We start from the raw sequence: 14342 nt of genomic DNA on the forward strand, positions 1-14342 counted from the left end.
TGGTAATGAAATAGCACTAAATTTTATCAAGATAATTGCTTACAGTGTTGTATGCAATTATAAATTTATTACCAAAACTCATTTTAGCTTATGCATCCAAATTTATGAAAGATTGAGCAAACTTTTAATTGATACACTCCTTTGGTGAGTACTATATACCTATAATAATTTCCGCAGTTCTTACACTCCCATCATTTGTATATTAAGATTTGTGATGAATGATAGCAACTGCATGACAAAGAGAAGAAAAAAAGGCAGGTAAAGTCACTATTAATCATACTTTGCATTAGCCCAAAGAGGAGGGAGGCAGTACATCTAAGTTTTTAGTGTTAAATACCTACTTCAAGGAAATAAACCAAAACTAAATAGGAATGTCTTGGAGTGAGACATGATGGGATCAAGACAGCATAGAAGTTGTAACAAACCCATAGGGATCTCTGTTCACTTCCATGAATATTGCTCTAGAAAAAGAGGTTTTCTAATTGTTATTAATATAACTCAGAAAGCCAAGGTGTTTATAAGACTTTTTCTCAACTCCTGATAGTCACTTGACTCGCCGTCCCTCACATTGAAGTCCATCCCGTGACATTCTTCAGCCTTTGAGACAAGAAAAAAACATAAAGTATTGATAAATAGCAAGTAAATAATCCAATAACATTAAATCCGGATGGAATGCAGCTTCAAGGCTAGTGGGCTCCTTTCTTTTTTCCTAATTTTTATTTTCTTTTTGATGAATTTTGACAAAATTATTACTTCTAGATGCAAGATTATGCAAAGATGTTACTGGCAAATTGCCATTCATATGTCACCACATTGATTAAGTACTAAAGTTTTGCCTTCACATGTGTCACTACATTGATTGAGTACTAAAGAAAGCCACAATTCAGGTTCTGATTGTCCCACAACATCTTTGAAATGATAAAAAAAAAAAAATGTTGTACAAAAACCTTTTGCATGATATCTGGATTCAATGAAGTCCAGAAAGAACGAAACATTTTATATGATGTCTAAGTTTGAGAAACCAAAATATTTTTGGGAACTCAATATGTTGGAAATGCAACCATAGCACCAGAAGAAAAATAAAAATTCAAATTTACCTGTTGTTGAATCAGAATTTAAATACTTGGGTTGAACTCAAACCAAGAGTTAAATAGCTTGATTGTCTACTGCATAAGTATTAGGCAGAAACAGATAGTAGCAAAGGGCAGCCATTTATCAAATCATCCCTCCTCCTGGGGGTAAAATCCCTCTCTTTCCCTTCTCCATGGAATATTGTAATGCTTCAATCACTCAGAAAACCTGTGACGGTAAAAATCATTGAATATTGGCACATATGCTTCCAAACTCAAAAAGATAAGGATATTGCTTAAGTTGCAAATGGTCAGCTATGTAGTTCACCTTTCATGCTTTACCATATGGCATAGATTACTCAAAAGTAAGTACACTGATACGATATGCAAGTATATTTTTATCATTATGAAGAGAGATTTATTTGGAGGGCCTTTTTCTAGTCAAGCTTTCTGAAAGAAACAAAAGCAACATGAGACCATTTTCTCTAATACAAGTTTCACCCTTGTGCATTTGCTACCTCCATCATGTGAGCCTAATGGAGTGCAAATCAACCAAGCCACCACACATGCCTGACAAGTGCATCCAGTGTGAATATTGCACTAGTATAAGATATGCTTCTTCATGTACTAGAGTTTGGGTTACATGAGATTGAAATAGAATAAATATTTACCACAAGATTGGTACAAGGAAAACATCTTGTGAGAAAAGATTATAAGAAATAAAATGATATGCGTTGCACTAGAAGAGTACATAACATCTTGTGCAGTTGTTGCATGCACATCACCACTTGGCATTGATCATTGATTCTTTGATAGATAACATTGTTATATTGGTGGAAGTTGCAAAAAATTCTGCCAATTGCACACAGCATTTTGCAATTTTAAAAGAATGAGATATATGATGACATAAGTTTGGGCAGAGAAAAATCCATACAAAATAACTGTATATAGAAATAAAAAGAATAAAAAAAATTCCCTCTCCATAACTTTCCATTCAAACATGTACTTTTTTTCTTTTGACATATGTAATCTCCTTATATTTGTTCTTAAAAACCATCAACATTTCATTAACACTGTTTTCTTATTTTTTTGGGACAGGTTCTGCCAGGCAATTATGCAATTAAATTCATATTTGTATCCAAATAGAAGTAAAACAGTAAGTTACTAGTGAATGGACGAGTTTTGCAATACTCACATGGAACAGAGAATTGACTTTGCCTTCAATGATCTTCTTCTTCAAGATTCAGGTGAATATTGTAGATTCTTGGGATATGAATAATCTTGGGTCCATTATCTCTTTTTTGGCAATCTTCTTTGAGAATTGGACTCTCCCTAATACACAATTCCTTCAATGGAGTTGTATGAAAAAAGTGTGGCAGTGCCTTTAGCATAGGGCAGCCAACAATTTCCAAATACAGAAGACAGGGCATTATAGTAAAGCAATCTTCTTCTTTCAACCCCCCAATCCCACCCCATTCTTCCCACTCTTTCATGTTCCAAAATGTTAGAGATTTCAAATTTGGGAACAAGATAAGTGATGCTGTTAATCCCTTGTATTTTTGTCTTTAAATTCTATTCCCAAAAATTCAACTCCCACCTTTTTCACACTATCTGCATTTCGTATTTCTAATGATTCAAGGAATGGAAGCTTCCCCAAAGGAGGTATAGAATTGAAATTTTTGCAATCTATGATTTCAAGCTTTTTCAGTTTGGTTAAGGACATAATCCAATTGGGAAACATTGTGCTGCCTTCATACCAATAGATTTGTAAATGCTCCAAGTTTGGATGTGGCTCTAAGACATTGAGAATTAGTACATTATTCTCCATTCTTCTACTCTCTTCACTGGTCCCATCAAAATTTAAACGCACACGACAAAGGTGTATTTTCTCTTTGAGATGTGCATTCTCAGCCTCAACCACATCTATCACATTTCCCAACCCTTTTATCACAAGAGCTCCTTGAAGGTAGTTCAAAAGTTTCAATTCTTCTAGTTTACATCCTCCAATATCACCCCTACCACTTACAACGAATTGCTCCAATGTTCTAAGAGAACTCAATTTCCCAATACCCGTTGGAAATGGCTTGGTAAAATTAATCCCATGAAGAACAAGATGTCTTAACTTAATTAGTTTACTCATCCCTTGAGGCAGTTTCTCAATGCCATGACATCTACTAACATTCAAAGTTTGTAAATTACACAAATTATATATTGATTCAGGCAATACCTTCAATTTACTGTTATAAGATATGTCAATGAATCTTAAATGTATTAATTTTTCCACCCCATCCGGAAGTTTCTCAATAGAACTACAACTCAGATTTAATGCACGTAAACATGTCAAATGTTGTAGTAAATCAGGCAGGACATGGTTAATGTTTGAGAATGAAGTCTTCAAAGGTAAGAGAGTGCGTAAATTTTTTGCCGTGTACACTGCCACAGGAAATTGTGTTTCTCCTCTAGGTGTTATTGACAAATGGCGAGTACTTTTGTGGAAAGAGTCTATCCCAAACTCTTTATCACCATTGACTTCAATTGAAAAGCATTCATTTTTCATTATTAATTGAGCAAAGACATGCACTATATCATGCATTTTGCAACTTCTTATCATATCATTACGCTCATCTTTTTCAAAATCTTGGAAGAAAGAACGCATGGCCAAGTTTTCAAAGTACTCTTCTCCTATAATTTCCAATTCCATGTCCATATTTTCTTCTAAGTCGAGATATCCTTGTGCCGTCCACAGTTTGACCAGATCATTTGTATAAATCACATAATCTTTAGGAAAGATGGCACAATATGAGAAACATCGTTTCATTGTGAAGGGTAATTCATAATAACTCAATAACAAAGGTGCAAAAAGTCCTTTTTCAACATCTTCTAATTTCCACAAACTACTATCTAAAACATTTTTCCATTGTTCTTTACTTTTCTTGAAGCGCATAAGACTCCCTAAAGTCCTTGCAGCAAGTGGCAAGCCTTTGCATTTCTTTGCTAGTTCTCTGCCAAGGTCTTCTAGTTGCTTACATTGCTGTAGACTCTTCTCCAAAAATGCAATTTTATTGAATATCAGCCAGCAATCTTCATCAGACAGTGCCTCCAAATTGATCCTGTAGGCACTCCCCATTATTTCTGCAACTCTTTCTTTACGTGTAGTCACTAGAATTCTACTACCTTGGGCACCATATTGGAGTGCTAGTTTAAATGGCTCCCAAATTATGTAGTCTTCAGTCCATACATCATCTAAGACAAGAAAGAACTTCTTTCCCTTGATCAAATTACAAATACTTTTTAGTAGAGTTTCCAATTCAGTATTGTTGTCGGGGGAAAGACCTCCAACTTCTTGAATGATTGCTTTGGCAACCCTAACATCATTGAAAGGTTCAGAAACACAAACCCACATTCTACTTTGAAAATGGGCCTTCACCTCATGATCATTGTAGACTAATTGGCAAGTGTTGTTTTTCCAATACCTCCCATACCCATTAAAGATATGACATGAGGGCTTCTCTCTTCATGACCACCCTTGCCTAATAGGTTGCTTATTAGATCACACCTATCCTTATCACGACCCCATATATCAGACACATCAACAAAGGATGTACTTTTTGGTCTCTCAACTTCTTCAATGCCCCTAGACAATGCAAACCTGAAAATCTCTCTCTCTAACAATCTCATCTACTTTTCCATTCAATTCTTTTATCTTGTGAGCAATATCATAACGGAAAAAAAGTTGTTTTACTTGACTCAAATAGCCAGAAGAGGAAGGAAAGATGGAGCTTACCTTCCTCTTGAGATCAGAAATCTTATCAACTCTTCTTTCTCTCTCAATTTCTGATTTGAGTATTGCAGTGTTCCACTCATCCAACACATCCTCCACATCATAGGATACATCTTTGAGCTTATCTATCCAAAGCTTCACAGGTTTCTCTTTCACTTGTCTTTCTCAGCATCATTGAGCACCATCCGGATTATCTGGAAATTGCTTGCAAGCTTTTGGACTTCCTCGTCAACACCCAGAACCAACTTAAACTCTTGAGTAGTGATTGAAGACAACTGCTCTAAGATGATACAAACTAGAGCCTCAGCCATGCTAAAGGTAGCAGATTGATAAGAACAAGAATAGGAGATTGTTGAACGTTTGTTGTATACTTGGAAAAACTATAGGAGGGGTTTAATTGGAGTATCATTTATATCTTATCAAGGGAAAGTAAAACACATAGACAACACTGCTAAGAAAAGACCATGAAGCCTCGTACGCTCTCCAGGGAAGAAGAAGCAGAGTTAGCCAGGAGTAACAAGAAGGTGAAAGACAGCCATCATGCCAAGTTTAATGAGGGTCCCAGCGACGGCTATCCTCCGCAAAACAACTCCAACCATTGGAACCAGTCTAATGTGTCTTTCAGGGACAAGCTCGTGGGTGAAATCCCTGGAGCGTTTGCCCATGCTTTTGACTTCACGGACCACATGGACGCTGAAAGTGACTCAGAAAATGAAGACGAGGATATCAATGAACTCCGCGCAGGTCTGGTAGCCATCAAGCTATCGAAAGACACCAAGAAGCGCTTACGAGAGCGCTGGTGTAAAGCAGTCATTGTTAAGCTGGTAGGGCGTTCGGTCAGTTTCTTCTACATGCAGAGTAAATTAAATCATATCTGGAAACCTGAGGGTAGAATGGACGTCGTGGATCTCAGCCACGGTTTTTTCCTGGTCCGTTTCTTCTCCAAGGAAGATTTAAACTCTGTTCTAAGACGAGGACCTTGGTTTTTGGGGGATCATTTCCTCTCCATTAGGCCATGGGAACGGTTCTTCAAGCCTTCCACAGCGAACATTTCTCTGGTTGCCGTGTGGATTTGCCTCTACAAGCTGCCCATTGAACTTTATGAGACAGAAATTCTGAGAGAGATCGGCGAATCCATTGGGAAGGTTCTTAGGATAGATACGCATACTGCCATGGAAGCTAGGGGTAAGTATGCGAGGATGTGTATTCAGATTGATATCAACAAGCCCTTGATCGATACCATTCTCATCGGGTGTTTCGAACAGGCCGTGAACTATGAAGGAATTTAGAAGCTCTGTTTTTCCTGTGGAAGGGTGGGTCATTTGAAGGAAGCTTGCCCATACACAGTCCGAAAGAACAAGGTTTCGGTGGACACGGCAGCGGCTTCTCCGGTTGAGAACGATGGGTCATGCAATGGGCATGAGGAATGTCGTACTGAATTGCCCAGTACCTTGACTGACAAATCCACGTCGGGTACGAGTGTAGTGGAGGAGGCCTCTTGTCAGTACGGTCCCTGGATGGTTGTTACTAGGAAAAAAGGAGCTTCAAGGGGAAAAAAACAAAATCCCAGCATGGCAGGGACCACCAAATCAAATGGGAAGTTTGCTAACCAATTCCCGTCCAAAAACTTACGGGTTGAGCAAACAAAGGTGGGCTTCAATATGAAGCATGTGGCAGTGAGCAACTCGTCGATGGGCTTTGGCCCACACCTGAATTCAGACACTAAAGGTAAGCCCAATGCCGCTTTTGTTGGTAAGCTAGAACCTCTACCCGAGTTAGCTTTAAACAAAAAGGAAAATTCTCGCTCAGTAAGAGGCAAAAAGAAAATTGCTAGAAACTTCCCTTCTGGTATTCTCCCTAGGTGCGCCGTCAAAACTTACTTCCCTCTGTGCTAGTGCCTCTAAAAATGCTAACCATGGGTCTGAGGCTTCCCCTTGTGACACCTTCATGTTCACGGCCACCATTGATGACGGTATGGGCACCATTAATGATTGGGAAGGCGAGCAAAAATTCTCAGGTGAGCAAAGTCGAGATCAAAGCAGGGGCCATGTGCACGACGAGGTGGTTCATCTTGAAGGCGAAGAAAGCTTGGGATTTGAAGCTGGGGGTGTGGGAAATTCAGCTAGCTTGCATTCCAGGAATGGTCCTAGTGACGAAAGTGGTGAAGAGGACAGAATGGTCTCCGAGGAAGGGGGTGATGCAAAATCATCCTTTTGAAGAGTACCCCACAACCGTCCATTACCCCATAATGAAGATCATCATTTGGAATAGCAGGGGCGCTCTAAAGCCCAATTTTCGGAGTCATATACATGATCTGGTTCAAATCCATGATCCTGCCATTATGGTAATCATGGAGATGAAGCTTGGTGGTGTTAGAGCCAAAGAGATTACAGACACGCTCCCGTTTGATGGGGCTATTCACACTGAAACGATAGGGTACACTGGAGGACTTTGGCTTTTGTGGAATTCAAACAGAGTGGAAGTGGGAGCATTAGCCAACACAGAGCAGGAAATTCATGTCGAAGTTAAGGTACGCCCTTCTAATCTTACCTGGATTTTTTCCGCAATTTATGCTAATCCTAGGAGTGAGGAAAGGCACATATTATGGGATAATCTGTCTAAGGTGGCTGAACTTCATAATAAACCCTGGGTTATGGCTGGTGATTTCAATGAACCTTTAATTGAGGAGGATAAGTATGGGGGCAGAGGAGTTCATGTTAATCGCTCTTTAGCTTTTAAGGACTGTCTTGATTCTTGTAACATGGTTGATATGGGGTTCTCGGGGTCGAGATATGGGGTTCTCGGGGCCGAGATACACGTGGTCAAACAAAAGAGAACTTAATAATCTTATTCTTGAGAGAATCGATAGATTTTTTATGAACCCGGATTGGTGTCTGCTTTTTCCTGATGCAAAAGTCACGCATCTTCCTAGATGTCACTCAGACCATTGCCCGGTCCTTATGGAGTCTCTTTCCAATAGGGCCATTCATCTTACTAGACCGTTTAAATTCCAAGAATTCTGGCTCTCTGATATCACCTTTCCTAGTGTGGTGTCTCGGGCCTGGAACGGAGGCAGAGATTTGGCAGAGTGTATCAACACTTTTTCCAGGGATGCGTCGGTGTGGAATAAAACTCATTTTGGCAATGTTCACCATAAGAAAAAGAGAGTTATTGCTAGACTTTACGGGATTCAGAAAGTGCTGGCTGCCCACCCAAACAATGATCTCATTACTTTAGAAAAACAACTCCATCAGGATCTTGAGCTTCTTCTTGATCAGGAGCGTGATCTGTGGGCCCTAAAATCCAGAATTAACTGGATGATTCAGGGCGATCGTAATACATCCTTCTATCACGTTTCTACTATTGCAAGAAGGAAGAGAAATCACATTGCAACAGTAATGGATGATTTGGGGATTTGGTTGACGGAGGAAAGGGAGGTGATGGAGCATTTTAGAAGAGGGTTTATCAAGTTGTATACCACCTCTCAGGAAAGTGGTCAATGGGTCCCAAATGTGGGGTACTAGTGGCGTGCTCAACTTACTGATGAGGTGAAGTCTTCCCTTGAAGAGAGGGTTAGCATTGATGAGATTAAACATGCTCTATGGTCTACGAAACCTTATAAGGCTCCAGGCCCAGATGGCCTTTATGCGGGGTTCTTCCAACGTTTTTGGCTTACTGTGGGTGACTCAGTCAAGGATGAAGTGCTGAAAGCCTTTTCTGAAAGGAAAATCCCTGATTATCTCAACAAAACCCATATTGTTCTTATCCCTAAAATGCAAGGTCCTAAAACTATTGCCAACTATAGACCTATCAGCTTGTGCAACTCGGTCTATAAGATCATCACTAAAATTATTGTGACTCGGATTAGGCCTCATCTAGAGAGATTAATTTCACCTCTTCAAGCTGCGTTTGTTCCAGGGAGGAGAGGGGTGGATAATTTTATCATTGTCCAAGAGTTAGTCCATTCTATTGGTAGAACCAAAGAGAAAAATGGCCTTATGGCCATCAAGATTGACCTTGAAAAAGCTTATGACAAGATTGAATGGAGCTTCATCCATGAAATGCTTCTTAACTTAAACTTCCCTTGTAGTTTGATTGATTTAATTATGAGTTGCCTCTCTTCAGTCTCTTCCTCCCTTCTCTTTAATGGGGGCTGCCTGGAGCCTTTTCGGCCTTCGAGAGGCATCAAGCAAGGGGATCCCCTTTCCCCTTATCTCTTTATCATTTGCATGGAGTTTTTGAGCCATTTGATAGAGCTGAAATGTGCGGATAAGAGCTGGAACCCAGTCAAAACCTCTAGGAATGGGTTGCCTTTTTCCCATCTATTCTTCGCGAACGACTTGGTACTGTTTGCTCATGCTAACCCGAAGAACTGCTTAGCTATCAGGGAAGTTCTTAATGATTTTTGTGCTAAATCGGGTCAGACTATAAGTGTAGTGAAGTCCCGGGTTTATTTCTCTCCAAATGTAGACTTGGAGCAAAGAGAAGCTTTGTCCAATAGTCTCGGCTTTACCCCAACTTCTAATTTGGGAAAGTATTTGGGCTTTCCGCTTAAGCATCCAGGCAATTGTAGTCATGACTTCTCCTTTGTCCTAGATAGAGTTAAGAAAAAACTCGCGGGTTGGAAAGCAAACCTTTTATCCATGGCGGGTAGAATGGTTCTTATTCAATCCTCCTCATCCACTATTCCTAATTATGTAATGCAATGCAACTTATTGCCAAGCAAGATCCTAGATGGATTAGATCGGGTGAACAGGAATTTCCTTTGGGGGACCACTGATCAAGCCAAAAAAATGCACTGGGTTAATTGGAGCAAAGTCACCAAACCTAAAAATCATGGAGGATTGGGTCTTCAAACAACCAAAGGCAGAAATACAGCCCTTTTGGCCAAACTCAACTGGAGGCTGCATTCAAAAGGCAATGCTCCTTGGTCTAAAGTCCTAAAGCTGAAGTATTGCACTAGACAACGCATTAATTCCAGAAACGCAGCTAGACTTGCTTCCTCCCCCACATAGAGAGGGTTGAGAAAAGGGGAAGAGGTGTTTAAAAAGGGAGTTAAATGGGTGCCCGGCCACAACAGCGAGCTGAATTTCTGGTTTGATTGCTGGTCAGATCTTGGCCCTTTAAGGAATCTCTTACAAGGCCCCCTCCCCCATGAGACTGAAAACTTAAAAGTCAGAGATGTGTGCACTACTAGTGGTTAGGATTGGAGCTCTATTCCATTCGATTTTCCCCCGGAAATTAAGGCCTTTGTCCAGGCTGTTCCTACTCCCATCTTTATGAGAAATGGGGATAAACTAGCATGGAAATTCTCCCCTAAAGGGGGTTTTGATGCTAGGAGTGCTTACCTCTTAGCTTCGGACTACCAGGACACTATCACTTTTGATGGCACGTGGATTTGGAAGCTGTCTACCCTTACAAAAATCCAAATGTTCATGTGGAAGTGCCTACACCAGGCCATAGGTGTGATAGACTGTTTGGCAGCAAGAGGCATGCAGTGAAATGGTTCTTGCCTGATGTGTCATGAAGCAAATGAATCCATTCTCCATGCACTCCGAGACTGCAATGTGGTTAAACCAACATGGCACCATCTTGGGGCTCAAAGCAACAATCCTAACTTCTTCTTGCAGGGAATCAATGAATGGCTAAATTCCAACACAAAGCCAAAGAGGCTGTCCTCTTCGAATCATCCCCCTTGGAATGTTTTGTTTCTGTTTGCCATATGGCTTATTTGGAATCAACGCAACCAAGCAGTCTTTAAAGGCAAAGGAGCAAATCCGCATTTGGTCAAGAGCATCATCATGCAAGCCACAGAATATGCCTTGTGCATCAGTCGGCCTAAAGGGAACCAAGCTAGAATGATTAGACAAATCAGATGGGAGAAACCAGATAGAGGTTGGGTGAAATTAAATACAGATGGGTCGGCATCTGATCTTTTGAACGCTGCTGGTTGTGGAGGATTGATAAGGGATGAGTAAGGAAACTGGATTGGAGGTTTTTCGAGACATATTGGGAACACCAACAGCTTTATAACTGAGGTTTGGGCGCTGCGGGATGGCCTTCAGCTCTGCCACTAGTTGAATCTTCAATCTGTCATGGTTGAATTGGATGCTAGTGCAGTAGTTGATGCTCTCAATAACCCGGCCTTTGCTAACACTATACTTTCCCCTCTTTTTGACGATTGTAAACATCTGATTGCTCTCTTTCCTCAGTGTCATATCAGACATATCTTTCGAGAAGCCAACTCGTGCGCGGACAAACTATCTAGATTAGGCCTCTTTCAATCTGTAAATTTTGTTCTGCTGTCTAGTCCCCCTGTGGACTTGATCCCTCTCATTGAGGTAGATAGATGTGGGCTGTATTCGGACAGAATAGGCACTGATGTTGCCTCTGCCCTTTAGTTTTTCTGTTTAATTGAATTCCAGTTTACCAAAAAAAAAAAAAATTATAGGAGAAAGTTTACATTTTGTTGTATAGTTGGAAACTATCAAGTTTTGGAGGTGGCCCAGGTGGGTATGCTAACTTAGCTCAGCTAATTTACTTGTTTAGAAAACTTGCCACCTAATTTAGAAAAGCACAACCCACCTAATGCGAAGCTTTAGCAATTATATATATATATATATATATATATTTTAAGCTCAGAACGATATTCAGCAATTATATTTTGAGTAATGCTACATACAAATATTATTTTACAATATTTTTACAAACAGTTAATGTGGTAAATTTTTACTAGTTCTAATATGAGCTCATAACTAACATCACATTTATACTTACAGTAACTATTTGAAAAATGCTAAAACCACGCCAGCAGTTTGTAAAAATGTTATAAAATAGTTTGTGTCTATAGAATTACTCGTATATTTTATACAATGTAAAACATACTTGGCATTTTACAAGCCACGTTCATATCTAGGAAAAAGTTAATAGATGATCTAAGTGTATTGGTTTAAAAAATATTTTTAGAAACTTTTTAAGAAAAAAGAAAAAAATAATTAATTTTTATAACATTTTTTCTATATTTTTCATGAAAATAATAATAAAACATTTCTAAAATGATCTATTAACAAATGTCCTAATAACATCCGTTAACTATACCTATAAAAAAAGCTCAAATTGCCAATAGTTTTGTAACTCTCAATTGACATTTTTTAGTTTTTTCAAAAGAAACACCCAGAATTCAAATTTTCTCATTTTTTATTGTAACTTATTAAAATATTTTTTTAAGAAAAAACTCAATGCACTCACACTAGTAGAATTTTTTATTTTTATATGTAATTCAATTATTACAATAAATGGGAGGAGAAATTCAACCTTGCTTTCTCTTGCAAAATTGACCAACCAATGTCATTGAACTACAATAATATGAAACGATTTTTTTTTTTTTTGTTTAAATTTCAAATCAACTTAATGTAAGAGCTAGAAGAAGCTTTGCCACCTATTGATGCTCATTTTTACAAAGGGCCCAACAACAAAAAAAGTCCAACAATAAAGAAGGTGAGAAGGAAATGAGGAGCAAAATGGTAAAGAAATAAGGAAACAGGCCCAACGGGTTGAAGTAGCGGGATTGATGGCCAGCAGGCCCATGAAGATGAAAAGAGGTAAAGAATCAGTAAATGGGCCGAGAGAGTCCAAGGACTGAAACAATAAACCTATGGGAATAATAAGAATTAAAAAGAACTAAATGGGCCAAGGAAGCCCAAAGAATGAATTGGTAAACTCAATCGGTTGGCTTAATGGCCAATATGCCCAAAAATGAAATAAGAGGTAAAAGTGTAGTAAAAGGGCCGAGGAAGTCTTGAGAATTTAGTAACAAGCCCATGGGGGTAAAAAGAGGTAAAGAGGTAGCAAATGGGCCAAGTAAGCCCAAGGAAAAAGGGGGTAAAATAGGTTGACGTGGCAAGAATGTTGGCCAATAAGCCCAAAAAAGGTAAAGACGTGGAAAGTGAGCCAAGGAAGCCCTGAGCAAAGGATTGACGAAGAAGTGGGTTGACATGGCAAAAACATCAGCTCGTAAGCCCACAGGATAATAAGAAATAAAAAGAAAGGCAAAGCTGTAACAGACACAACAAGTGATATGGTAGGATTAGTAGCCAAAAAGGTCCACGGCCATAAAGAAGGAAGTATGGGCTTAGCAGGAAGATGAAGACTTTTTCCCAAGCGATTCCTAGTCCAAGAACAGATGAAAGGAAGAAAATATGAGCCCAAAAGCCCATGCATCCTTCACACCACTAAAGATAAACATCAACTAGTATATACAATAGAATCAAACAATGCAAGGGCAGTAGAAATGGTGTGAAGGCCAAAAAGAAACAAATTCAGATGGAGTGGAGCATGCACAAAGGGCCAGGGCACCCAGCCAATACATGAGAGGTGGGCCACTGGATAAGGTATTCAAAGGGTGTCTTTTGGCGATGAGGAGAAAAGAGGGTCTATTCTGGGGTTCCCGCTCAAGTTTCTTTGGGGGAAATGTTCTACTATGATGACATCTTACTTAAAAGAGGTAAGTATGGGCTGTGACCACATGATACACGCCATAGAGGTAAGTGATAAGGTAGCTTAATCCTTATCCATATAGGTAAAACAAAAACAGAGAGAGGTAATAAACAAGACAAGTAATTTTGTTTGGGAATAGAGAGTGGTGCAACCAACACACTCTGAGCAGAGGTAGTGGCTAGGCAGTCGGCAGGTTAGTGGGCAGTCCTGGAGGGATATCCATACGAAGCCAAAATCAATTGAGGGACGAAAATGGTAAATCCCATAATGGCAGATGGTATAAAAGGGGATAGCCATGAACAATGAAGGGAGACAAATAGATTGGGGGGAGGAAGTAGAAAAGAAAGGAGAGAAAACAAAAAAGAACACATAGAAAAACCAGAGAGAAAAGAAAGAAAGATTGGAAAGGAAACCAGAGAGAAAGAAAGTGAATGGTAGGAATAGAGGCATGCATTAATAGACTATCTTTTCTCTCCCTCTTAACAGACCCACTCTCTGAAAATTGAGAATCGAAGCTCAAAAAATTTAGACCCTTTCTCCAAAATGTGTAATTTTTATGGCAGGAGCCTTTCTTGAGGCTACTCGCATTAGAGATTGGCTCCCTTTTTGGGTCCGCTTCTACTGAAAAGTTCAGTTTATCGTCTAGTAGATAAGTTTACCTCTATTTTTTAACTATTCATATTTGTTGGGTGATTTGCCTATTGTTCAGTTATTGAGTTATTTGCCTTTTCTGCTATAATGTTATTTCTATTGGCTGTATTATTCTGTTGTAACTCTGTTTTACCATTTTCTCGGTGTTAGTTTTATTTATTCTATTTAGTATTGTAGTTATCCTACTATACTGTATTCCTGCCATAACGTTTGTAACAGTTATTCCCGTTGTGATCATGCCATACGCTCAGCCTACAGCACTTATGCCAGGACGCATCTGATAATGCACAGAAAATCAGTAGGTTGAATGCTTCGAGCTTCAATGATCTGGAAGGCTTGAAAAG

At 39.3% G+C, this 14342-nt stretch overlaps 3 protein-coding genes and 1 long non-coding RNA gene across 4 annotated transcripts; 2 read left to right on the forward strand and 2 right to left on the reverse strand.

Annotated features, from left to right (window-relative positions):
* Positions 1-366: 366 nt before the first annotated feature.
* Positions 367-2347, reverse strand: LOC115991539. The gene is made up of 3 exons (XR_004092223.1): positions 2266-2347; positions 1098-1299; positions 367-597 (listed from the first exon to the last, which is right to left on the reverse strand). It is a non-coding gene; the product is annotated as an uncharacterized LOC115991539 (long non-coding RNA).
* A 266-nt stretch (positions 2348-2613) lies between these two features.
* LOC115990323 (putative disease resistance protein RGA3) lies at positions 2614-4473 on the reverse strand. Its single transcript, XM_031114162.1, has one exon. The coding sequence runs from the start codon at positions 4471-4473 to the stop codon at positions 2614-2616; it is 1860 nt and encodes a 619-aa protein (XP_030970022.1).
* An 842-nt stretch (positions 4474-5315) lies between these two features.
* LOC115990324 lies at positions 5316-6140 on the forward strand. Its single transcript, XM_031114163.1, has one exon. It carries the CDS (start codon positions 5316-5318, stop codon positions 6138-6140), a length of 825 nt encoding a protein of 274 aa, XP_030970023.1.
* Positions 6141-7099: 959 nt separating this feature from the next.
* LOC115990325 lies at positions 7100-7693 on the forward strand. Its single transcript, XM_031114164.1, has one exon. It carries the CDS (start codon positions 7100-7102, stop codon positions 7691-7693), a length of 594 nt encoding a protein of 197 aa, XP_030970024.1.
* The last annotated feature ends 6649 nt before the right edge of the window (positions 7694-14342 follow it).

Source organism: Quercus lobata, chromosome 5 (genome assembly GCF_001633185.2).
Source record: "Quercus lobata isolate SW786 chromosome 5, ValleyOak3.0 Primary Assembly, whole genome shotgun sequence".
In the NCBI taxonomy this organism is placed as follows: domain Eukaryota; kingdom Viridiplantae; phylum Streptophyta; class Magnoliopsida; order Fagales; family Fagaceae; genus Quercus; species Quercus lobata.